This window comes from Lethenteron reissneri, unplaced genomic scaffold, assembly GCF_015708825.2.
Source record: "Lethenteron reissneri isolate LAM-NWPU_2019-01 unplaced genomic scaffold, ASM1570882v1 scaffold_1491, whole genome shotgun sequence".
Classification (NCBI taxonomy): Eukaryota; Metazoa; Chordata; class Hyperoartia; order Petromyzontiformes; family Petromyzontidae; genus Lethenteron; species Lethenteron reissneri.
In genome coordinates this window covers 2376-28279 of record NW_026891214.1, presented here as the reverse complement: position 1 = coordinate 28279, position 25904 = coordinate 2376, and the positions used below count along the sequence as shown (strand labels likewise).

Below are 25904 nucleotides of genomic sequence, written 5' to 3'. Positions count from 1 at the left end.
ACACCTAACACTCACACACACCTAACACTCACACACACACAGACTCCTACACACACCTAACACTCACACACACCTAACACTCACACACACACAGACTCCTACACACACCTAACACTCACACACACCTAACACTCACACACACACCTAACACTCACACACCCCTAACACTCACACACCTAACACTCACACACACCTAACACTCACACACACCTAACACACACCTAACACTCAACACACACCTAACACTCACACCACCTAACACTCACACACACCTAAACACTCACACACACCTAACACACACCCTAACACTCACACACACCTAACACACCACCTAACACTCACACACACCTAACACACACACCTAACACTCACACACACCTAACACTCACACACACACACAGACATCCTACACACACCTAACACTCACACACACCTAACACACACACCTAACACTCACACACACCTAACACTCACACACACCTAACACTCACACACACACAGACTCCTACACACACCTAACACTCACACACACCTAACACTCACACACACACAGACTCCTACACACACCTAACACTCACACACACCTAATACTCACACACACACCTAACACTCACACACACCTAACACACACACCTAACACTCACACACACCTAACACTCACACACACCTAACACTCACACACACACAGACTCCTACACACACCTAACACTCACACACACCTAACACTCACACACACACAGACTCCTACACACACCTAACACTCACACACACCTAATACTCACACACACACCTAACACTCACACACACCTAACACACACACCTAACACTCACACACACCTAACACTCACACACACCTAACACTCACACACACCTAACACTCACACACACCTAACACTCACACACACCTAGCACTCACACAGGTGACTGATGGATGAGGTGAGCGCGCTTTGTAAACTCGCCTTCATCGTCTCCCTCGCCGACTCGCCGAGTGTTTTGTGTTGTTGTTGTTGGAAACGTCCCGACGTCAGATTGAAGCTTGGACGGGCGAGCCAAGGGAAGCTCCAGCAGCGGAAGAAACTCGTCACGTTGCAGACACCGTGTGACGCGTACCACGTGACAGAGACGCCAACTCCCACGTGCCCTTGAATGCCCCTTCTCGGTTCAAGCGGCGCTCGTTCTGCACGCACAAAGTGTGATTTTGATGATGAACGAACGAAGGAGCAACGAATAAACAAAACCCGGACGACGCCGTGGCAAATCGGAGTTCTTTCTGCTGCCAATTCTCGTCGGCATCTCTCGCGCAACGCGGACCGCACTGCTCGCGTTCCTCGTCCGTGCCGGCCACACGGTTGATATCGGCAATAACGACGGAGCGAGACACGGAGCGAGATAAAATAGCCGCCTCCTATAATTTACGCTTCAACTAAAAAACAAGTATAACCCGTAAAAACAAAGTTTTTCACTATAAATCCTTTATATGCGTGGCGGCTAAAGTCCTCTGGCTTGAGATGGCTGCCACCTATGGGTCAGATGATTGCATTGCACCATTAAGCAATTGGTAATTAAATATATTTTGTCCTAAAAAGTGTGTGTCAGTGTGTGTGTCAGGCTGTCAGTGTGTGTGTCAGTGTGGCGAGGAGTGGTGGTGCAGCGGTTAGCGCGCTGCACTACGAACCCGGATCCCCGAGTTATATTCCCGCTCACGGCCAAAACCAGCGACGATTACCTGAACCGGCACTGCGCCTCCCCCGGGTCGACTCAGCCTCAAATGAGTACCTGGTGCGGTGTGTAAACATCGCCACTGGGGAGATAAAGCGGCCGGGCGTGGTGCTGGCCTCCCACCCCCTCCTCCACCGTTCCGGCCTTATAGGTGCTCGCTACAGCACTTGCCCCAACAGCCTGTGCAGGCTACACGGGTGATCTTTGTCTTTGTGTCTTTGGCGCGCGCCCTCGTTGCCTGCGTCCCCAGAGACACTGCCCCCTCCTCCACGATCGGCGTCGTGACCCCCGAGACCAAACCCGCCCCTCCCCCCCCGTACCTCTCTTGACATTTGTCATTGTCTGTGCGGGATGATATCGGCGCGGGTGTGGGAGGGGGGAGGGGGAGCAGGTCCCAAGATTCTCATGGCCCCCCGTGTCCCAGTGCCCCCCAATCACCCCTCGTCAGCCAGCGACCACCTCCGCAGCAGTCGCTCCAAGCTGCCCACCCCGACCCCCGCTCCACTGCCCCACGCTGGCCTGGCACGGCGCGAGTGTGCAGCACCATCTCCTTCACCTGCAGCTGCGAGGATCAATCGGCAGCGTCGTCTTCCCCGCACCTCCTGTGAGCAGGTTGGCAACGTACGGCGCGAAGGAATTTCAACAAACAAATCACGCGCCTCATTCGTGTCGACTGTTAACCACCACGACTCCCAACTACCACCACCACTCACTCCTCTTCACGGTCACTAACACCGTACGCTCTACTCATCTCAATCTTCATCCACGCAACACCCTCTGGATTGTCCACCACCTCCACTTCGCCACCACACAGAGCCGTGCAGATGGGGGGGGGGGGTATTGGGGGCATCAGCAGGGACAATTTGCCCTGGGACTCACACAACATTCCCACGTGGCATTCTACCCTTGAGCCCCCAGGATCACGTGGGCGGCCCACAGCCACCACGACCCACCACCAGCTCCTCCTCCTCCGCTCTCTCCATCCACGCAGCCGCGCGCGCTCCGCTCCACGCTGCCCCTATCATACACACGCTGCCCCTATCATACACACGCTGCCCCCTATCATACACACGCTGCCCCTATCATACACACGCTGCCCCCTATCACACACACGCTGCCCCTATCATACACACGCTGCCCCCTATCATACACACACTGCCCCTATCACACACACGCTGCCCCTATCATACACACACTGCCCCCTATCACACACACGCTGCCCCTATCATACACACGCTGCCCCCTATCATACACACGCTGCCCCTATCATACACACACTGCCCCTATCACACACACACTGCCCCCTATCATACACACACTGCCCCTTATCATACACACACTGCCCCTATCATATCATACACACACTGCCCCCTATCATACACACACTGCCCCCTATCATACACACACTGCCCCTATCATACACACACTGCCCCCTATCATACACACACTGCCCCCTATCATACACACACTGCCCCTATCATACACACACTGCCCCTATCATACACACACTGCCCCCTATCATACACACACTGCCCCTATCATACACACACTGCCCCTATCACACACACACTGCCCCTATCACACACACTGCCCCCTATCATACACACACTGCCCCCTATCATACACACACTGCCCCTATCATACACACACTGCCCCCATCATACACACACTGCCCCTATCACACACACACTGCCCCTATCATACACACACTGCCCCCATCACACACACACTGCCCCCATCATACACACACTGCCCCCATCACACACACACTGCCCCTATCACACACACTGCCCCCTATCATACACACACTGCCCCCTATCATACACACACTGCCCCTATCATACACACACTGCCCCCTATCATACACACACTGCCCCCTATCATACACACGCTGCCCCTATCATACACACACTGCCCCCATCATACACACACTGCCCCTATCACACACACACTGCCCCCTATCACACACACGCTGCCCCCATCATACACACACTGCCCCTATCATACACACGCTGCCACCTATCACACACACGCTGCCCCTATCACACACACACTGCCCCCTATCATACACACGCTGCCCCCTATCACACACACGCTGCCCCTATCATACACACGCTGCCCCCTATCACACACACGCTGCCCCTATCATACACACGCTGCCCCCTATCACACACACGCTGCCCCTATCACACACACGCTGCCCCTATCATACACACGCTGCCCCTATCATACACACGCTGCCCCTATCATACACACGCTGCCCCCTATCACACACACGCTGCCCCTATCACACACACGCTGCCCCTATCATACACACGCTGCCCCTATCATACACACGCTGCCCCTATCACACACACGCTGCCCCTATCACACACACGCTGCCCCTATCATACACACGCTGCCCCTATCACACACACACTGCCCCTATCACACACACGCTGCCCCTATCACACACACGCTGCCCCTATCACACACACGCTGCCCCTATCACACACACGCTGCCCCTATCACACCACGCTGCCCCTATCATACACACGCTGCCCCTATCATACACACACTGCCCCTATCACACACACACTGCCCCTATCATACACACGCTGCCCCTATCATACACACACTGCCCCTATCACACACACACTGCCCCTATCATACACACGCTGCCCCTATCATACACACGCTGCCCTCTATCATACACACGCACGCAATGACAAAGATCGCCCGTGAAGCCCGCGTCGACTCTTGGGACAAGTGTTGCGAGGGTGCACCAATGAAGGCTGGCACGAGGGTGTGGTGCAACCAACACCATCGACGCAGCACACACGCACGCACACACACACCTACATGCATAAAGGTCTAAACCAGGGGTCCTCAAACTACGGCCCGCGGGCCACATGCGGCCCGCCGAGGACATTTATCCGGCCCGCCGGGTGTTTTTGCCGCCGCTGCCTGTCTGTTACTTTTTTTCTACATGAGAAGGACGGTCATTGGTGGAAGAGGGAGAGGGGGCGGAGTTCCCCCCAATCAGACTGCATTGATGGGCAGTGCAGTCTGTATGTCTCTGTGTGGGCAAAGTTATTGCTGGTATATTGTTTTTGTAGCGCTGTATATATTGGTATTTTACTAATAGCAATTTTGACTCCCTAGGAAACAATGATGTCAAGAAAGAGAAAAATTGACTCGGAGTGTAGGATATTCAAAGAACAGTGGACTTATGATTATTTGTTCATGCAGTACAAGGAAAGAGCTGTGTGTCTGATATGCCAGAATATAGTGTCTGTGTTCAAAGAATACAATTTACGTCAACACTATAAAACTCAACATAAAGATAAATATGCTTGTTTGGTCGGAGAAGTGAGAAAAGATAAAATATTAAAACTGAAAAATACATTAACAACTCAGCGAAATAGTTTAGTGAAGCAGAAGCAGCTAAATATTTCATCACTGCGAGCAAGTTTTCAAGTTTCCAAGCTAATAGCGTGCACTGGCAGACCATTCGTGGAGGGAGAATTTGTTAAAGAATGCCTTCTTTCTGTTGCCAAAGAGATGTGTCCAGAGAAGGCCGATTTATTTAGTACAGTGAGTCTTTTAGGACCTACAATTACACGGAGGATTGAAGAAATGGGAGACAATTTGCATCAGCATTTGCAAAACTCCACAAAAAACTTTCCTATTTTTCCTTGGCACTCGACGAAAGCAATGATGTTCGTGATTCTGCACAACTTCAAATTTTTATTCGTGCGACGAATGACTATTTCGAAGTCACAGAAGAGCTTGCTGCACTGCAAAGCATCAAAGGAACAACTACAGGAGAGGATATCTTTCGATTTAAAGCTTTCGTGACTGCAGGGACTCATCTTCTTGGTTCTTTCGGCAAAGTCACATAGAAGGGAAGTAATAAAATAATTCTCACGACGTTTCGGCCACAACGCAAGCAGCCGTCCTCAGGTGAAAACCAGGTCTGTTGGGGAGACAGCGTCTGAATGAAACAGCACACGAGCTTGGAGCATATATAAGCTTTGTTGGAAGCGGGGGAAAGAGCGCCTTGACAAAATAATTTCAATATCAAGAGGAATTTAGCATATTTATGGGAAATGCAGGAATGTGATTAGTACTACATATGCCCGTGCTACTAATAACATTCCTGCATGTCCCATAAATATGCTAAATTCCTCTTGATATACAAATTATTTGTCAAGGCGCTCTTTCCCCCGTTTCCAACCCAGCTTATATATGCTCCAAGCTCGTGTGGTTTCATTCAGACGCTGTCTCCCCGACAGACCTGGCTTTCACCTGAGGACGGCTGCTTGCGTTGTGGCCGAAACGTCGTGAGAATTATTTTATTATGTTTTATTTTTATTATTTTATTACTTCCCTTCTACGTGACTTTACCGAAAAAAACCAAGAAGAGAGGATATCTATGAAAAGGTTTGCCAAACTGTGAATGGTTTGGAGCTGAACTGGGCTAAACTAGCCAGTGTGACAACTGATGGTGCTCCTAGCATGGTGGGGTCTAAGAAAGGAGTAATTGCTCGCATTAACCAAGAGATGGACAAACATAACCATTCTCATCCAATAGCCATACACTGCCTCATCCACCAACAAGCGCTGTGTAGTAAATCACTGAAGTGGGACTCTTATGAAATTTGTGGTATCTTGTGTTAACTTCATTAGAGCTCATGCACTAAACCACAGACAATTTCAAGCATTTCTGTCTGAGCTAAATGTTGACTATGAAGATGTTCTGTATCACACAGAAGTCCGTTGGCTGAGTCGAGGGAGAGTTTTGAAACGTTTCTATGACAGCTTTTCTGCTTTAAAAAAACAAAGAAGTACCAGAGCTCAATGATGCAGAATGGAAATGGCACCTTGCCTTTCTGACAGATGTAACAGAGCTACTCAACAGTTTCAATGTGCAACTTCAAGGAAAGGGGAAGCTCATCTGTTATATGCAATCACATGTCAAAGCATTTGAAGTAATATTAGGCCTCCTCATCAAACAAGTGAAGGAGGAAAACTTCTGCCATCTCCCCACAACTCAAAATCTGTTAGCGGAAAAACCATTGGTTGCATTCCCAAACAAAACGTGTGGATTCACTGGAAAAATTGCAAAAGGAGTTCCAATTTGGATTTAAAGAGCTTCATCTCCATGAACAGGACATACAGCTTTTCCGTAACCCATTTTCTATTGACATTGAAAATGTGGATACAATTTACCAAATGGAACTGGCTGAACTGCAGAATTGTGACTCTCTGAAAGACGCATTCAAGTCAAGCAGCCTTCATAATTTCTATGCATCTCTCCCCTCTGAGACATATCCTCATCTCAGGAACCATGCACTCAAAATGGCAACCATCTTTGGCAGCACTTATGTCTGTGAACAGACTTTTTCCAGAATGAAACATTTGAAATCTCCAACCAGATCTAGACTAATAGATGCACACTTGCATCACTTGTTACGACGAGCAGTGACAAATATGGAACCGGACATTGACCATCTCATTAGCCAAAAGCAGGCCCATAGTTCCCATTGAAATACTGGCAAGTTTGTTGATTTAACTTTACTTGTTCTTCATTTTAAATATTGTATTTATTCCCGTTTTGTTTCTTCACTTCAAAATAAGATATATGCAGTGTGCATAGGAATTTGTTCAAAGTTTTTTTTAAACTATAGTCCGGCCCTCCAACGGTCTGAGGGACAGTGAACTGGCCCCCTGTTTAAAAAGTTTGAGGACCCCTGGCTTAGACCGACATCGTCTCAAGCTTACACATCTACCGGGTAACCATTTCACTTTGTATTGTCTATGAAGTCCACCCACACAAACTGCTGGGAGTTGCCTCGCTCTGCCTCACAGTCAGAATTCTCCTCCTGCTTCACGTTGCCTCCATCCATGTGAAGGTCCCATTTTGGAGTTGAATCTTCATCTTCACATTTTACTTTCACTTCTTCGCTCTTCACCATCACTTCTTCACATTTCACCTTCACCTCTTCATATTCCACCTCGTTACCTTTAAAAGTGTCCAAGCTGGGATTTTCTTCCGGTTCTTGTTTGATGACAGATGGGCTCATTGCAGCACTTTGACTTTCACAAGCTGATTTCAGACTCCACTCCTGGTGGATCTTCTGATGCTTGTGTGTTCTCTGGTGTGCTTGAAGATGTGCTGACCGTGCAAACGCTATCCCGCACGGAGTGCACCTGAAGGGTTTCTCTCCCGTGTGTGTTCTCTGGTGTTCTACAAGAGTAGATGAATCTGAAAACGTCTTCCCACAGACACTGCACTTGAAGGGTTTCTCTCCCGTGTGTGTTCTCTGGTGTGCTACAAGAGTAGATGAATGTGCAAACGCCTTCCCACACACACCGCACTTGAAGGGTTTCTCTCCCGTGTGTGTTCTCTGGTGTGCTACAAGAGTAGATGACTGTGAAAACGCCTTCCCACACACGCTGCACTTGAAGGGTTTCTCTCCCGTGTGTGTTCTCTGGTGTACATGAAGATTTGCTGAAAGTGCAAACGCCTTCCCACACACACTGCACTTGAAGGGTTTCTCCCCTGTGTGAGTTCTCTGGTGCCGTGTCAAATGTCCAGGATGATCCGTGCTGTATGCACACCGGTCGCATTGTTGCCTTGTCGCACCGAGTCGCGCCGAGTGCCTTTGCTCCATCAGACCAATTCTGCAGAGGAAGCAACACCATCTACACGTTAGTATCGAGGCACAGCGGAATGCATATATACACAGTCACACGTGACTTACACGTCTATACTTATTCATATATGCATGATATAGTGAAACAGTTTACCAAATTCATCACACGGGCTGTTATTGCACACAATGAGAGACTAAATGGTCATTAATATGCCTGGAAGCCCTCGCATCTTCAAAATGAATGTGAACCCAAAACTCCGAGCACACAATTTCGGCTGTCTGGCTAAAAAAGAAATATTTATAAGAGCTAAATTCGGCTGACATAGCAAAGGGTGTTGGAAACAATCCTATTTGTGTTATGCAGAAATGTGTAAATTAATACTGGTAGGAACCTCCTGGTTACACCAGCCCACAGGGGATTGTTGTGTCCGTCGTGAAGGGAGGGGCTGGGTGGGGAGGGGCTGGGTGAGGCTGGGTGGTGGTGGGAGGGGTGGGGCTGGGTGGGGAGGGTGGGGCTGGGTGGGGGGTGGGAAGAAAGGGGCTGGGTGGGGAGGGGCTGGTCACCCCGTGGTGCCCTTATAAAACTCAACGTTTCACCTACTCACGCCGGCTTGTGCCCGCCCTCACAGTCGGGCATATTTGCGGAATACACCACGCCGCCGTTGACCCTGCAGGCCATTGACCGAGCAACCCGACGTTCCTAGCAGCTCCCTCCGCAGCAGCAGGAATGTTGTTCAATCGCAACTTAGCGGTGTGAAGCCAGGCTCAGATGTCCTTGAATGATGGGATGAACAGATCTGACGTCAGCTGCTGCACGTGTGTGTGCTGTGCTAACTTCCTGTTTCCACTCTTATAAAGAGTTCCAGAGGAAAACTAAAATAAACTATTGTTTTGTTACAACCTCCGTGTTCATCAGAGTTAATATACTTTACATTGTCACACACCATCTTTACACTGTCACACACTGATAGACTTTACTGCAAACACAAACTTGACACTGTCACACACAGTGCCATGGTAAACCGGTGGTGGTGTGGAGTTTACACCAGACACCCCGCCCCGGTTTTCCCCTCCACATTCAACATCAGCGTCTTTGACAGACAGACATTGACACGCGTAGTCTTGGTTCTTTCGGTAAAGTCACGTAGATAGGAAATAAAAATAACAGATCATGAAATTAAATTAAAAAAAGACCACTTGTGTTGCGATCGAAACGTGGTGGGTTTATTCTTTATTTGCAATTTTTTTTATTTTATTTAACATTATTATCTGTTATTCTTTTTAATCTCCGTGACTTTACCGAAAGAACCAAGAATATGAATTGCTGCAATTACTAAAGTTTTAAGTCAAAACACCGAGACACGCGTTGACAAAACCCACCTTGTGTCGTGGGCAGGTAGCTTCTGTAAACAAGAGCGGTACAGCAGCTCAAGCGGGCTTGGGCTGGTAAAAAAACGAAAAAAAAAACTGCGTTAATATCTACAATAAACCAAAGTGACAAAGTAGCGAGCCGCGTGAAGACAAATTAAACTTAAGGGAGGGAATTAAAGCAAACGCGACCAGGCGAGGGCAGGAGGCAAGGCCCCGCGTGTCTAGGCCCCGCGTTGTAAAGTTCCAACTTGGACATCGATTCACAAGCTGCTGCTGCTGCTCTAGTGACATCCCTACGAGAGAGAGAGCGAGGCTCTAGCTTGGTAAACAACAACAACCACAACAACAACCACAACAACAACCACAACAACCACAACCACCACGACGATGAGAATTTCTCACCTCGGATTGCAGTTCACGCGCGGACCTCCAGCTTCCTGTTAGCTCGTGACGTCACGCGGCAGCAGATGACGTCACGCGGCTGCAGATGACGTGACGTCACGCGGCAGCAGATGACATGACGTCACGCGGCAGCAGATGACATGACGTCACTTTCTGGGGTACAAGACCCTCCCCTCCCACAATGAGAGGCTACCCTAACTGAATAAATTAATAAATTATGTTGATGTTTGCGATCATCAACATTATCAATAAACATCATTTACACCATCATATACAACAACATCAACATCATCAGCAGCATCATCAGCATCAACAACAACAACATCAGCAGCAGCAACATCATCAGCAACATCATTAATAACATCATCTACACCATCATCAGCAACATCATCACCACCCCTAGCATCAGCAGCAACAACATCATCATCAGCAGCATCAACAACAACATCATCAGCAACATCAACAACAACATCATCAGCATCAACAACAACAACATCAACAGCATCAACATCAACAGCATCAACATCAACAACAACATCATCAGCATCAACAACAACAACAGCATCAACATCAACAACATCATCAGCATCAACAACAACAACAACATCAGCAACATCATCATCATCAGCAGCAAAAACAACAACATCATCAGCATCAACAACATCATCAACAACATCATCATCAGCATCGACAACAACAACATCAGCATCAACAACATCATCAACAACATCAGCAACATCAACAACAACATCAACAACAACAACATCATCAGCATCGACAACAACAACATCAGCATCAACATCAACAACATCATCAACAACATCAGCAACATCAACAACAACATCAACAACAAAAACATCATCAGCATCAGCAACATCAACAACAACATCAGCAACACCGTCACCATCTAGAACAGAGGGGAGGGAAGACTGCGGCCTAGTCGGCCTCGGGCCATCCCGAGTTTTCCTAGCGGACCCGCCGCGCCTGGAGCGCCTCCCCCGGCAGGAGTCGGGATCGAATAACGGGTCCGCCGGGCGTGGTGAACACACACACACACAGTGTACACACACACACAGTGTACACAGTGTACACACACACAGTGTACACACACACAGTGTACACACACACACATTGTACACACACACAGTGTACACATACAGTGTACACACACACACATTGTACACACACAGTGTACACACACACAGTGTACACACACTACACACACACAGTGTACACACACACATTGTACACACACAGACACACACACAGTGTACACACACACAGTGTACACACACACGCTGTACACACACAGACACACACACAGTGTACACACACACAGTGTACACACACACACATTGTACACACACACAGTGTACACACACACACATTGTACACACACAGTGTACACACACACACATTGTACACACACACATTGTACACACAGACACACATTGTACACACACACAGACACACACACAGAGTGTACACACACACAGTGCACACACAGACACACATACCCAGTGTACACACAGACACACATACACAGTGTACACACACAGACACACACAGTGTGTACACACACACAGTGTACACACAGACACACAGTGTACACACACACAGAGTGTACACACACACACAGTGCACACACAGACACACAGTGTACACACACACAGACACACATACACAGTGTACACACAGACACACAGTGTACACACACACAGTGTACACACAGACACTCCAACACACAACCGGTTAGTGCTGCTCCAGTGACAGATTGGCACGGTATGTCACGTGATAAACCTTGCGAATTGGCTGTCGGCTGATGGCCGGTTTAACGACACGCAAACATTCAAACTTAATTTGGAGTTGGAGTTTGTGTCTCTCTCTCATCATCACGGTGGCTAGGAGATGTTAACTCCCTCGCCTGGTATGCAGGAGGTCGTGGGTTTGATCCCGATACTGAAGATTCTTGCTGTATATTTGGAGTTTGTGTGTCTCTCTCATCATCATCACGGTGGCTAGGAGATGTTAACTACCTCGCCTGGTATGCAGGAGGTCGTGGGTTTGATCCCGATACTGAAGATTCTTGCTGTATATTTGGAGTTTGTGTGTCTCTCTCATCATCATCACGGTGGCTAGGAGATGTTAACTACCTCGCCTGGTATACAGGAGGTCGTGGGTTCGATCCCGACCCTGGCGACGCCAACTGCTGTATATTTGGAGTTTGCGTGTCTCTCTCTCTCATCATCATCAGTGAGTGGGTGAGGTGAGTGGGTGAGGTGAGTGGGTGAGGTGAGTGGGTGAGGTGAGTGGGTGGGTGTGTGAGCGAGTGGGTGTGCGGGTGAGTTAGTGGGTGAGTGTGTGAGCGAGTGGGTGTGCGGGTGAGTGGGTGGGTGAGTGTGTGAGCGACTGGGTGTGTGAGGTGCGTGGATGGGTCAGTGAGTGGATGAGTGAGGAGGGGTACCAGGTCGTCTACTGGGGGTGAGGGGTCATTATACAGGGCAGTTCAAAGGTCAAGACACAGTTTCTTGGGTTTCTATTTTATTGTGATTTTCCGAGTTTACAAAGGTAGCTCTCTCTCCATCCGTCTCTCCACTCTCTCTTCCTCTCTCCACTGCTGGGCCTGTAGGCTTGGCCCGAGCGAGTTCCCGCCTTTTCACGAGTTGATTCCGCCCCCCGCCGTGGCTTTGTCGGCACGAGGCTTCTGCGCCGGTGAGTGTCAAGGGCTCCAACGGGCCCCAAACCGCTGCCCCGTCGTCACCGCCGCCGTGGACAAAGCGCCGATGCTCGACATCATGAGCTGCGTGGAGAGGGACCTTCTGGACCTCGTGTTGCGCACGGGCTACAACGTCGTGCAGGAGAACGGACAGAGGAAGCTGGGACCGCCGCCCGACTGGCAGGGCCCCCCTCCCACCCGCGGCTGCGAGGTGTTCGTGGCGAGGATCCCGCGCGACCTGTACGAGGACGAGCTGGTGCCCGTGCTGGAGGCGGTGGGGAAGCTGTACCAGCTGCGCGTCATGACGACGTACCGCGGAGAGAACCGCGGCTACGGGTTCGCCACCTTCGCGACGCGCTCCCAAGCCGCGGACGCCGTCAGGAGACTCCACGACTTGGAGATCCGTCCCGGGCACCGCATCACGGTTCGCGTGAGCGTCGACAACCGCCGCCTCTTCGTCGGGGGGCTGCCGAAGGACAAGACGCGGGCGCAGGTGATGGCGGCGATGAGCGGCGTCACGGAGGGCGTCGTGGACGTCAAGACGCGCTTCTGTCGCTACGACAGAAGCCCCGACCGAGGCTACGCGCTCGTCGAATACGAGAGCCATCGCGCGGCCGTCCTTGCACGGAAGAAGCTGCTTCAAATTCCTTTCCAGCTCTGGGGCCGCACCGTCAAGTTGGACTGGGCCATCCCGGAGGTGGACACGGCGGCGGCGGCGGCCGCGGTGGCAGCGGTGGCAACGGAAGACGAGGAGGAGGTGGCGGTGGCGGTGCCGGAGTGCACCGGCGCCGACAAGGCCTTGCGCAGCAGCCTGTTTGTGGGCTGGGCGGCGCTCACGCGGCTGCGACGGGCACCTCACCACCCGCATCCCGTGCCCATCGGTCTCGAGGCGCTGCCGGAGGCGGCCATCTTGTCGTGGGAGACACGTCTGCAGCTGCTGCTACGGAGCTTCGGCGTCGGCTGGGCGACCTTCCAGCTGCACGCGCACGTGGAGCCGGGCGAGCCCCTGGGCCTCCTCTACAAGGTCTTCATTCCCGGGATGATGCGGGAAGGCGGCGGCTTCTTCCCCGCGGTCCTGAGCTCCAGCGTGGAGGGAGCGCGCGAAGTTGCGAGCGAGCTCCTCTACGAAATCATCAGCGATGCGAACCCGCCGAGGGTGGGGGGCCCGGCCCCCGTCGCGACGTCGCCTCCCGGCCGCCCCGTCCAGAACCTCTCGGCGTATCCGTAGTGCCGCGTGACTATCGCGGCGGCGTTCGTCAGACCGCGGACGGTGTCCTACCGCTTGGCGTTCGCTCTGAACCTCACGTCCGTTGCGGTGTTCACCGTCAAACTGCAAATTGCCCGGCCGCTCACTCGACATGTTCACGTTGCCGGCACGCCAGAGGTCGCAAACGGGTAGCTGTACCTGTACCCTACCCGATACCCGGCTACCCGTACCCAGCCGGGTATCGGGTAGGGTACGAGTATCAGGTACCCGATTGCGACCTCTGGGATGAAGCCACGTTGCAGGCGCGGGTGGGTTGATTCTAGGAACTTGAATTGTGAGAAGAGACAAGACGTTGGGAAATGAGTGACAAACGATGACTCACCAGTGACTCACGGCCTACCCGTACCCACCCACCCACTCATCAACTCACTCACCCACTCACCAACTCACCCACCCACTCACCCACCCACTCACCAACTCACCCACCCACTCACCAACTGACCCATCCACTCACCAACTCACCCACCCACTCATCAACTCACCCACCCACTCACCAACTCACCCACCCACTCATCAACTCACCCACCCACTCACCAACTCAACCACCCACTCACCCACCCACTCACCCATCCACTCACCAACTGACCAATCCACTCACCAACTCACCCACCAACTCACCCACCAACTCACCCACCCACTCAACCACCCACTCATCAACTCACTCACCCACTCACCAACTCACCCACCCACTCACCCACCCACCCACTCACCCACCAACTGACCCACCCTGTGACATCACCAGGTGTCACCCTGTCATTACACTTTAATGAAAACCGACAACTGAATCCGTCAAGAAAAAATTATTTCAGGTGTTTGACGCGTCAACGCCATTTCGTTTTGAAAATGTCGGGGAGAAAAACGTATCTTGTTCACGTCGCATTCTCATGTCAAAACATTTGATTGTTTATCAAATAGAAAAACCCTTTAGCGTAGCGACTTTGCTACACACGGAGATGTCCGTGCACCGCCTCGTTTGCACAGCCTCTATCCCTGTGCCGTGTGTAGTTCATGCACACACAGCTGTTAAGAGTTTGATGTTTTGTTGATTCACAATTTACGTGTTTTTTCCCTGTAATGGTTTTTTTTTTCATGTTTTAGTGGAAATAAAGTCGTGAAAAGTCTCTTCCTCTCTCTCTCCCCACTCTCTCGGCCGAGTGTCGCATGCTTGGGGCCTTTCTTTCCCTCCCCTGCGGATTTAATTTGATGTGCTGATTTACACCCAGCATATTTCAGACTTCCTTGTTTTGTCACGGCATGTTCCTGATCGTTACCAACGTTCCAATGGCCTGTGTTGAGTCTGTGGGTCTCTGTGTGATGGGTCTATGGGTCTCTGTGTGGTGAGTCTATGGGTCTCTGTGTGATGGGTCTATGGGTCTCTGTGTGGTGAGTCTATGGGTCTCTGTGTGGTGAGTCTATGGGTCTCTGTGTGGTGAGTCTGTGGGTCTCTGTGTGGTGAGTCTGTGGGTCTCTGTGTGGTGAGTCTGTGGGTCTCTGTGTGGTGAGTCTATGGGTCTCTGTGTGGTGAGTCTGTGGGTCTCTGTGTGGTGAGTCTGTGGGTCTCTGTGTGGTGAGTCTGTGGGTCTCTGTGTGGTGAGTCTATGGGTCTCTGTGTGGTAAGTCTATGGGTCTCTGTGTGGTGAGTCTGTGGGTCTCTGTGTGGTGAGTCTGTGGGTGTCTGTGTGGTGAGTCTGTGGGTCTCTGTGTGGTGAGTCTGTGGGTCTCTGTGTGGTGAGTCTGTGGGTCTCTGTGTGGTGAGTCTGTGGGTCTCTGTGTGGTGAGTCTATGGGTCTCTGTGTGGTGAGTCTGTGGGTCTCTGTGTGTGAGTCTGTGGGTCTCTGTGTGGCGAGTCTATGGGTCTGTGTGGTGAGTCTGTGGGTCTCTGTGTGGTGAGTCTGTGGGTCTCTGTGTGGTGAGTCTGTGGGTGTCTGTTGGTGAGTCTGTGGGTCTCTGTGTGGTGAGTCTGTGGGTCTCTGTGTGGTGAGTCTGTGGGTCTCTGTGTGGTGAGTATGTGGGTCTCTGTGTGGTGAGTCTGTGGGTCTCTGTGTGGTGAGTCTGTGGGTCTCTGTGTGGTGAGTCTGTGGGTCTCTGTGTGGTGAGTCTGTGGGTCTCTGTGTGGTGAGTCTATGGGTCTCTGTGTGGTGAGTCTGTGGGTCTCTGTGTGGTGAGTCTGTGGGTCTCTTAGTGGTGAGTCTGTGGGTCTCTGTGTGGTGAGTCTATGGGTCTCTGTGTGGTGAGTCTGTGGGTCTCTGTGTGGTGAGTCTGTGGGTCTCTGAGTGGTGAGTCTGTGGGTCTCTGTGTGGTGAGTCTGTGGGTCTCTGTGTGGTGAGTCTGTGGGTCTCTGTGTGGCGAGTCTGTGGATCTCTGTGTGGTGAGTCTGTGGGTCTCTGTGTGGTGAGTCTGTGGGTCTCTGTGTGGTGAGTCTGTGGGTCTCTGTGTGGTGAGTCTGTGGGTCTCTGTGTGGTGAGTCTGTGGGTCTCTGTGTGGTGAGTCTATGGGTCAGTATGGTGAGTCTATGGGTCCCTGTGTGGTGAGTCTATGGGTCTCTGTGTGGTGAGTCTGTGGGTCTCTGTGTGAGTCTGTGGGTCTCTGTGTGGTGAGTCTATGGGTTTGTGTGGTGAGTCTGTGGGTCTCTGTGTTGTGAGCCTGTGGGTCTCTGTGTGGTGAGTCTGTGGGTCTCTGTGGTGAGTCTGTGGGTCTCTGTGTGGTGAGTCTGTGGGTCTCTGTGTGGTGAGTCTATGGGTCAGTATGGTGAGTCTATGGGTCTCTGTGTGGTGAGTCTATGGGTCTCTGTGTGGTGAGTCTGTGGGTCTCTGTGTGTGAGTCTGTGGGTCTCTGTGTGGTGAGTCTATGGGTCTGTGTGGTGAGTCTGTGGGTCTCTGTGTTGTGAGCCTGTGGGTCTCTGTGTGGTGAGTCTGTGGGTCTCTGTGTTGTGAGCCTGTGGGTCTCTGTGTGGTGAGTCTGTGGGTCTCTGTGTGGTGAGTCTGTGGGTCTCTGTGTGGTGAGTCTGTGGGTCTCTGTGTGGTGAGTCTGTGGGTCTCTGTGTGGTGAGTCTGTGGGTCTCTGTGTGGTGAGTCTGTGGGTCTCTGTGTGGTGAGTCTATGGGTCTCTGTGTGGTGAGTCTATGGGTCTCTGTGTGGTGAGTCTGTAGGTCTCTGTGTGTGAGTCTGTGGGTCTCTGTGTGGTGAGTCTATGGGTCTGTGTTGTGAGTCTGTGGGTCTCTGTGTGGTGAGTCTGTGGGAGAGGGGTGGGGGGTGTGGGGGGTTGAGGCACGCCACGTGACCAGCGCAGCTGGTAGCAGTGCTGGTCACGTGGCTTCTGTAGGCATCTGAGTAATTGGTGTCTACGTTATTTTATACAAGCCCATTAATGTGTAGTGGTGATAACAACTCGTCGTTCGCAAGCTGTGAGAGAGCGGATCGTTAACAAGGTTTCCCGCTCAATCAAATGGTCAGGGTCAAATGGGGTGAGGTAGGATCCAAACGCCAGATTGGGAAGGATCAATCGGAGGGTCCCACAAGGTGGCCGGGGATTGGACAACCCGGCCACGAACAGGTATAAAAGCCAGAGCGCTGAGAGCTCTTGACCAGTTCTGCTACACGAAGACCCAAGACATCTAGGGCCCTGCACCAAGCCTTCCAGCCCTTGTCAGGGCTAGGGTCAGTGTCACCAGTGGTCAGGGGAGATAGGTCCTGGATAGGACCCTGGCTCCCAGCCTTCTCGCCCTCGTGAGGGCGAAGGTCTCGAGCGACCAGAGGGTCGGGGACCCGCCGGGTCGGTGTGCCTCCCCTAGGTCCAGCCGGAGGACGCTGGGATAGCGGGGAGATTGGATAGACGGCAAGTCTGGAGGACGCTGGGATAGCGGGGAGATTGGATAGACGGCAGGTCTGGAGGACGCTGGGCTAGCGGGGAGATTAGATAGACGGCAAGTCTGGAGGACGCTGGAATGGCGGGGAGATTGGATAGACGGCAAGTCTGGAGGACGCTGGGCTAGGGGGGAGATTGGATAGACGGCAAGTCTGGAGGACGCTGGGATGGCGGGGAGATTGGATAGACGGCAAGTCTGGAGGACGCTGGGATGGCGGGGAGATTGGATAGACGGCAAGTCTGGAGGACGCTGGGATAGCGGGGAGATTGGATAGACGGCAAGTCTGGAGGACGCTGGGCTAGCGGGGAGATTGGATAGACGGCAAGTCTGGAGGACGCTGGGATGGCGGGGAGATTGGATAGACGGCAAGTCTGGAGGACGCTGGAATGGCGGGGAGATTGGATAGACGGCAAGTCTGGAGGACGCTGGGCTAGCGGGGAGATTGGATAGACGGCAAGTCTGGAGGACGCTGGGATGGCGGGGAGATTGGATAGACGGCAAGTCTGGAGGACGCTGGGATAGTGGGGAGATTGGATAGACGGCAAGTCTGGAGGACGCTGGACTAGCGGGGAGATTGGATAGACGGCAAGTCCGGAGGACGCTGGGATGGCGGGGAGATTGGATAGACGGCAGGTCTGGAGGACGCTGGGCTAGGGGGGAGATTGGATAGACGGCAAGTCTGGAGGACGCTGGGCTAGGGGGGAGATTGGATAGACGGCAAGTCTGGAGGACGCTGGGCTAGGGGGGAGATTGGATAGACGGCAAGTCTGGAGGACGCTGGGCTAGGGGGGAGATTGGATAGACGGCAAGTCTGGAGGACGCTGGGCTAGGGGGGAGATTGGATAGACGGCAAGTCTGGAGGACGCTGGGCTAGGGGGGAGATTGGATAGACGGCAAGTCTGGAGGACGCTGGGCTAGGGGGGAGATTGGATTGACGGCAAGTCTGGAGGACGCTGGGCTAGGGGGGAGATTGGATAGACGGCAGGTCTGGAGGACGCTGGGATGGCGGGGAGATTAGATAGACGGCAAGTCTGGAGGACGCTGGGCTAGGGGGGAGATTGGATAGACGGCAAGTCTGGAGGACGCTGGGATGGCGGGGAGATTGGATAGACGGCAAGTCTGGAGGATGCTGGGCTAGCGGGGAGATTAGATAGACGGCAAGTCTGGAGGACGCTGGGCTAGGGGGGAGATTGGATAGACGGCAAGTCTGGAGGACGCTGGGCTAGCGGGGAGATTGGATAGACGGCAAGCCTGGAGGACGCTGGGATGGCGGGGAGATTGGATAGACGGCAAGTCTGGAGGCTGTAGCTCCGTAGATTAGGAGTGAAGTGTGAGCTGTGCAGGTCAGGAGGCTGTACCTCCTCAGGGTAACGGGTGAGGGGACCGTACAACCCTTGTGTGTGTTAGGGACTGTGTCATTAAGACAATAAACTGTGTGTGCCATAAAGAGGTTTATTAGTCCGTCCTTTACAACACTACACATGTATAACTTGCCGTGTAAAACATCATTCATTCTCCTCTGGAACGGACGTCGCCACGCGGAGAGACGGACGCCGCCAACTCCGAGCCAACAGCGGCGGGCGTCGTCGTCACGGCTCGAGCTGGAACCCGGCACGTCGCGCGTGCCACGCGAGGTGGTCACTGTCTCGCGGCCAGCGCACGGTCACCCTGCAGGAGGTGAACGGGTTGGTGCGGAGACGACTCGGTGAGCGGCTTTCATCCGGCAATGCCAACCAGGGCCGGGGGCGGGATTCTAGAGTTGCCATCTCTGCTCCTCCTCCACCACCGCCGTGGTGATGGTGGTGGTCGTAGTGGTGGTGATGGCGGTGGTCGCAGTGATGGTGGTGGCTGCCGGGACTGTCAGGGAGCAGGCTCGGGGCGGTCGCTGGCTGCTCCATCGCTGGGGAACGAGAAGATAGCACGCAGCGTGGGGAGATAAACTCTTATAGTGTAGTAGATGATGATGAGAGAGAGACACGCAGACTCCAAATATACAGCAGCAGCAGGCGTCCAGGGCGGGGATGTAGCCCACGCCCTCCTGTATACCAGGCGAGGTAGTCAACATCTCCTAGCCACCGTGATGATGATGAGAGAGAGACACGCAAACTCCAAGTATACAGCAGCAGGCGTCAGGGTCTGGATCGAACCCACGACCTCCTACGCACCAGGCGAGGTAGTCAACATCTGTGTAGCCGCCGCCGCTCACCGGGACGATTGCCGGGGCTCCGTCTGTCCCGCACGGTGCACACCAGCGCCAGCACCAGCACCAGCAGCGTCACCAGCAGCGTCGCCATGGCCACCAGCAAGCTGATGGAGGCGACACGGCCGCTGGCAAAGAGCGTCACCACGTCCCCCGTGGACACCCCACGCGAGGTGGATGGGGCGGTGGTGGCGGTGGTGGGGGTGGGGGTGGTGGTGGTGGTGGTGGATGGGGTGGCGGCGGTGGTGGTGGTGGGGGCGGTGGGGGTGGTGGTGGTGGGGGTGGTGGTGGTGGGGGTGGTGGTGGTGGGGGTGGTGGTGGCGGTGGGGGTGGTGGTGGCGGTGGGGGTGGTGGTGGATGGGGTGGTGGCGGTGGTGGTGGTGGGAGTGGTGGCGGCGGTGGTGGTGGTGGGGGTGGTGGTGGTGGGGGTGGTGGTGGCGGTGGGGGTGGTGGTGGTGGTGGCGGTGGTGGTGGTGGTGGTGGTGGCGGGGGTGGTGGTGGTGGTGGTGGCGGGGGTGGTGGCTACGAGATTGGGGACACGCGGGGAGATACGGGGAGACATGGGGAGACAGATACAGACAGAGATACAGATACACAGAGAGACACAGACAGAGACACAGTGAGACAGATACAGACAGAGAAACAGATACACAGAGACACAGACAGAGACACAGACAGAGACACAGTGAGACAGATACAGGCAGAGAGACACAGACAGAGACACAGTGAGACAGATACAGACAGAGAAACAGATACACAGACAGAGAGACACAGACAGAGACAGAGAGACAGATACACAGACAGAGAGACACAGACAGAGACAGAGAAACAGATACACAGACAGAGAGACACAGACAGAGAGACAGATACACAGACAGAGAGACACAGACAGAGAGACAGATACACAGACAGAGAGACAGATACACAGATACAGACAGAGAGACACAGACAGAGACACAGTGAGACAGATACAGACAGAGAAACAGATACACAGAGACACAGACAGAGACACAGACAGAGATACAGACAGAGAGACAGATACACAGAGAGACACAGCCAGAGACACAGACAGAGACACAGAGAGACACAGACAGAGACACAGACAGAGATACAGACAGAGAGACAGATACACAAAGAGACACAGAGAGACACAGACAGAGACACAGAGAGACACAGACAGAGACACAGACAGAGACACAGACAGAGACACAGAGACACAGATACACAGAGAGACACGGAGACACAGACAGAGACACAGAGAGACACAGACAGAGACACAGAGAGACACAGACAGAGACACAGACAGAGACACAGACAGAGACACAGACAGAGTGGGATGCTGAGCAGTGTTGTTGGATGAGGAGCGGCGGTGCAGCGGTTAGCGCACTGCGCTATGAACCCGGCGACCCAGGTTCGATTCCCGCTCACGGCCAACACCGGTGACGATTACCTGAACCGTTCCTGGGCCTCCCCTAGGTCGACTCAGCCTCAAAACGAGTACCTGGTGCGGCGTGTAAACATCGCCACTGGGGAGACAAAGGCGGTCGGGCGTGGTGCTGGCCACCCACCCCCTCGTGTAAAGTTCTGACCTTCATAGGTGCTCACTAACAGCACTTGCCCCAACAGTCTGTTAAGGCTACACGGGGGATATTTGTCTGTGTGTGTCTGTGTGTGTGTCTGTGTGTACCTGTCTGTGTGTTGTTGTTCAACACCGCCTTGCCAGGCACGCTGAGGAGAGGCTTGCGGAGCCCCAATGCGGTTTCAGGAAAGGGCGGTCCTGCACAGATGCCATATTTTCTGTCCGTCTGCTACAGCAGAGGTGTAGGGAATTCCAACAAGACCTACATCTCTGCTTTATTGACCTGGTCAAGGCCTATGATACCATCAGTAGGACTGGGCTCTGGGCAGTTTTTTCGTGCTTTCGGAGTCCCTGACCCTCTGCTCACGATCATTAAGGACCTTCATGATGGTGAGCGGGCCCGGATAAAACTACGTGGCCGGGAGTCAGAGCCTTTCCCTGTACACCTTGGGGTGCGACAGGGATGTCCTCTGGCTCCCACATTATTTAACATTTATTTTAACCACATAGTTCGTGAAGCCTTCAATAGCTGTACCAGAGGAATTTCCATCTGTTACAGATACAATGGGAGGCTGATCGATGCCCGGGTGCGGTCAAGGGATGGCTCCCTATCGCTCAACCATGTTGCGTATGCTGATGATTTGGTAATAGCTGCTCATTCAGAAGAGGAGTTGGAGACGCTGCTGCTGAGACTGGAGCGTGCCACTAAGAGGTGGGGCCTTACCATCAGCCCCACCAAAACTAAGCACCTGCCTGGGTATTTTGTACCATTGGACACTCCACCCCCACAACTCCCAATTGGTGATTGAGGAGTTGTGGAGAGAGTGGAGAGTTTCCCATACCTGGGCAGTGTGCTCATGACTGGCTGAGGTCTCACTCCGAATCAGTCGAGCGGCATTACCTTTCCATCGGTTACATAATACTGTGTGGAAGCTACCTGGTTTGTCACTCCGCACGAATCTTCAGGTCTTCTCGGCCACGGTCATTCCCTCCCTTCTCTACGCATGCGAAAAGTGGACCCCCCTAATGGAACATATTCGCCGGTTAGAAACATTTAGGCTGGCCTGTCTACGATCCATCCTGGGTTTAACCTGCAGGCTGGATTGTGTGAGGAGCTCACAAATCCCAGAAAGATCTGGGCAAAGTCCCATTGGTGAGCTCCTCCGGCAGGCAAGGCTGCGTTGGCTGGGCCATGTAGCCTGCATGCCCAGCCACCGCATGTCTGAACAGCTTTTGTTCAGCCGGATAGAGAGGGCTAAATGGGTGCGCCACTCACCCACCCACTCACCCACTCACCCACTCACCCACTCAATCACTCAACTACTTACCAAATCACTCGCTCACCCACCCACTCACCCACCCACTCACTCACCCACCCACTCACCCACTCAATCACTCACGCACCAACTCACTCAACCACCCACTCAGTCAACTACTCACCCACCCACTAAACCACCCACTCACTCAACTACTTACCAAATCACTCACTCACCCACCCACTCACCCACCCACTCACCCACCCACCCACTCACTCACCCACCCACCTACTCACCCACCCACTCACTCACGCACCCACTCACTCAACCACCCACTCAGTCAACTACTTACCCACCCACTAACCCACCCACTCACTCAACTACTTACCAAATCACTCGCTCACCCACCCACTCACTCACCCACTCACTCACTCACCCACCCACCCACTCACCCACTCACCCACCCACTCACTCACTCACTCACCACCCACCCACCTACTCACCCACCCACTCACCCACCCACCCACTCACTCACTCACCCACCCACCAACTCACTCACCCACCAACCCACTCACTCACTCACCCACTCATTCACCCACTCTCTCACCCACCAACTAACTCACCACCCACTCACTCACCCACCCACCCACTCACTCACCATCCCACTCACTCACCCACTCACCCACCCACCCACTCACCCACCCACTCACCCACGGCGCTGTGTGGTGGAGGGACGGAGACACACGACAGTGGAGACCACTCCCCTGTCTTCCACCGCGGGTAGCGAGCCGCGACTCTCACGCGGACGCAGTACTCAGCAGCGCCTGCAGGCTGAGGCAGCGCGTGGCGGTAGCGACATCCCACAAAGCGCTCCTGGCAGGAGCAAGCAGATGGTCTCAGTGTGCCGGGTTACGTGGATGACACGTTGGTGGTCTGGCCACACGGCAAAGATAGACTGAGCGCGTTTCTAAATCATCTCAACTCGCAAAACCCATCCATCCAGTTCAGCATGGAAGTGGAAGCTGACAGAACTCAACCATTTCTGGACATTCAGTAGCAGCAGCAGCAATAGCATCGTCATCAGTAGTAGTAGCATCACCACCCACCCACTCACCCACTCACTCTCCCACCCACCCGCCCACCCACTCACCCACCCACCCACTCACCAACCCACCCACTCACCCACTCACCCACCCACTCACCCACTCACCCACCCACCCACCCACTCACTCATCCACCCACTCACCCACCCACTCACCCACCCACTCACCCACCCACTCACCCACCCACTCACCAACCCACCCACTCACCCACCCACCCACTCACTCACCCACCCACCCACACACCCACCCACCCACTCACCCACCCACTCATCCACCCACCCACACACCCACTCACCCCCTCACCCACTCACCCACCCACTCACCCACCCACCCACTCACCCACCCACTCACCCACCCACTCACCCACACACCCACCCACCCACTCACCCACCCACACACCCACCCACCCACTCACCCACCCACACACCCACTCACCCACCCACTCACCCACCCTCCCACCCACTCACCCACCAACTCAACCACCCACTCACACACACACCCACCCACACACCCACTCACCCACTCACCCACCCACTCACCCACCCACTCACCCACCCACTCACCTACCCACCCACCCACTCACCCACCCACTCACCCACCTACTCACCCACCCACTCACCTACCCACCCACCCACTCACCCACCCACCCACTCACCCACCCACACACCCACTCACCCACCCACGCCCCCACTCTCACCGTGCTAGTCACACCCCTCCTTGTGGAGACCTCGGCTTGTAGATGGTAGTGCACGCCACTCTGCGCCATCCTCCTCCTCCACTCGCTCCTCATGGAGACCCGCACGGACAGCTCCCACCGCTCTCCCTCGTCGCCACCGCCATCGCCGCCATCACCCTCATCGTCGTCATCATCGTCGTCGTAGTCATTCTCGTAGCCATCTTTGTCGTCATGTTCGTAGTCCTCACGCTCACTACCACACTCCTCCTCCTCACCACCCTCCTCACCACCCTCCTCCAGCATCGCGTCCTTGTGGAGCATCAAGGTGACAGTCGGAGCACTCAGCACGGCTGAGACACACACAGAGACACACAGACACACACACAGAGACACACAGAGACACACACAGAGACACACACAGAGACACACACACACACAGACACACACACATAGAGACACTCACACACAGACACACACACACAGACACACAGAGACACACACACACAGAGACACTCATACACAGAGACAGACACACAGAGACACACACACACAGACACACACACACACACAGACACTCACACACAGAGACACACACACAGAGACACACTCACACAGACACACACAGACACACACAGAGACACTCACACAAAGAGCCACTCACACACAGAGACACACACACGGACACACACACGGACACACACACAGAGACACAGACACACACAGAGACACACACACAGACACACACACAGACAGAAACACTCACACAGAGACACTCACACACAGACACACAGACACACACAGAGACACTCACACACAGAGACACACACACAGACACACACAGAGACACACACAGACACTCACACAGACACACACACAGACAGAGACACTCACACAGAGACACTCACACATAGACACACAGACACACACAGAGACACTCACACACACAGACACACACACAGACACACACACACACAGAGACACACACAGACACACACACACACACTCATACACAGAGACACACACACACAGAGACACTCACACACAGAGACACTCACACAGAGACACAGAGAGTGAGACACTCACACACAGACACAGAGACACAGACAGAG

At 53.4% G+C, this 25904-nt stretch overlaps 3 protein-coding genes across 3 annotated transcripts; 1 reads left to right on the top strand and 2 right to left on the bottom strand.

Annotated features, from left to right (window-relative positions):
* Positions 1-2247: 2247 nt before the first annotated feature.
* LOC133362464 (zinc finger protein 22-like) lies at positions 2248-10144 on the bottom strand. Its single transcript, XM_061581414.1, has 4 exons — positions 10134-10144; positions 9741-9803; positions 7537-8388; positions 2248-2321 (listed from the first exon to the last, which is right to left on the bottom strand). The coding sequence occupies exons 3-4, from the start codon at positions 8376-8378 to the stop codon at positions 2291-2293; spliced, it is 873 nt and encodes a 290-aa protein (XP_061437398.1). The 5' UTR covers positions 8379-8388; positions 9741-9803; positions 10134-10144; the 3' UTR covers positions 2248-2290.
* An 888-nt stretch (positions 10145-11032) lies between these two features.
* LOC133362465 (probable RNA-binding protein 46) lies at positions 11033-14077 on the top strand. The gene is made up of 3 exons (XM_061581415.1): positions 11033-11158; positions 12763-13573; positions 13646-14077. The coding sequence occupies exons 2-3, from the start codon at positions 12917-12919 to the stop codon at positions 14075-14077; spliced, it is 1089 nt and encodes a 362-aa protein (XP_061437399.1). The 5' UTR covers positions 11033-11158; positions 12763-12916.
* Positions 14078-21868: 7791 nt separating this feature from the next.
* On the bottom strand, positions 21869-25202 carry LOC133362466 (ATPase family AAA domain-containing protein 2-like). The gene is made up of 3 exons (XM_061581416.1): positions 24817-25202; positions 23727-23889; positions 21869-21989 (listed from the first exon to the last, which is right to left on the bottom strand). Exons 1-3 carry the CDS (start codon positions 25114-25116, stop codon positions 21943-21945), a joined length of 510 nt encoding a protein of 169 aa, XP_061437400.1. The 5' UTR covers positions 25117-25202; the 3' UTR covers positions 21869-21942.
* Positions 25203-25904: the final 702 nt, after the last annotated feature.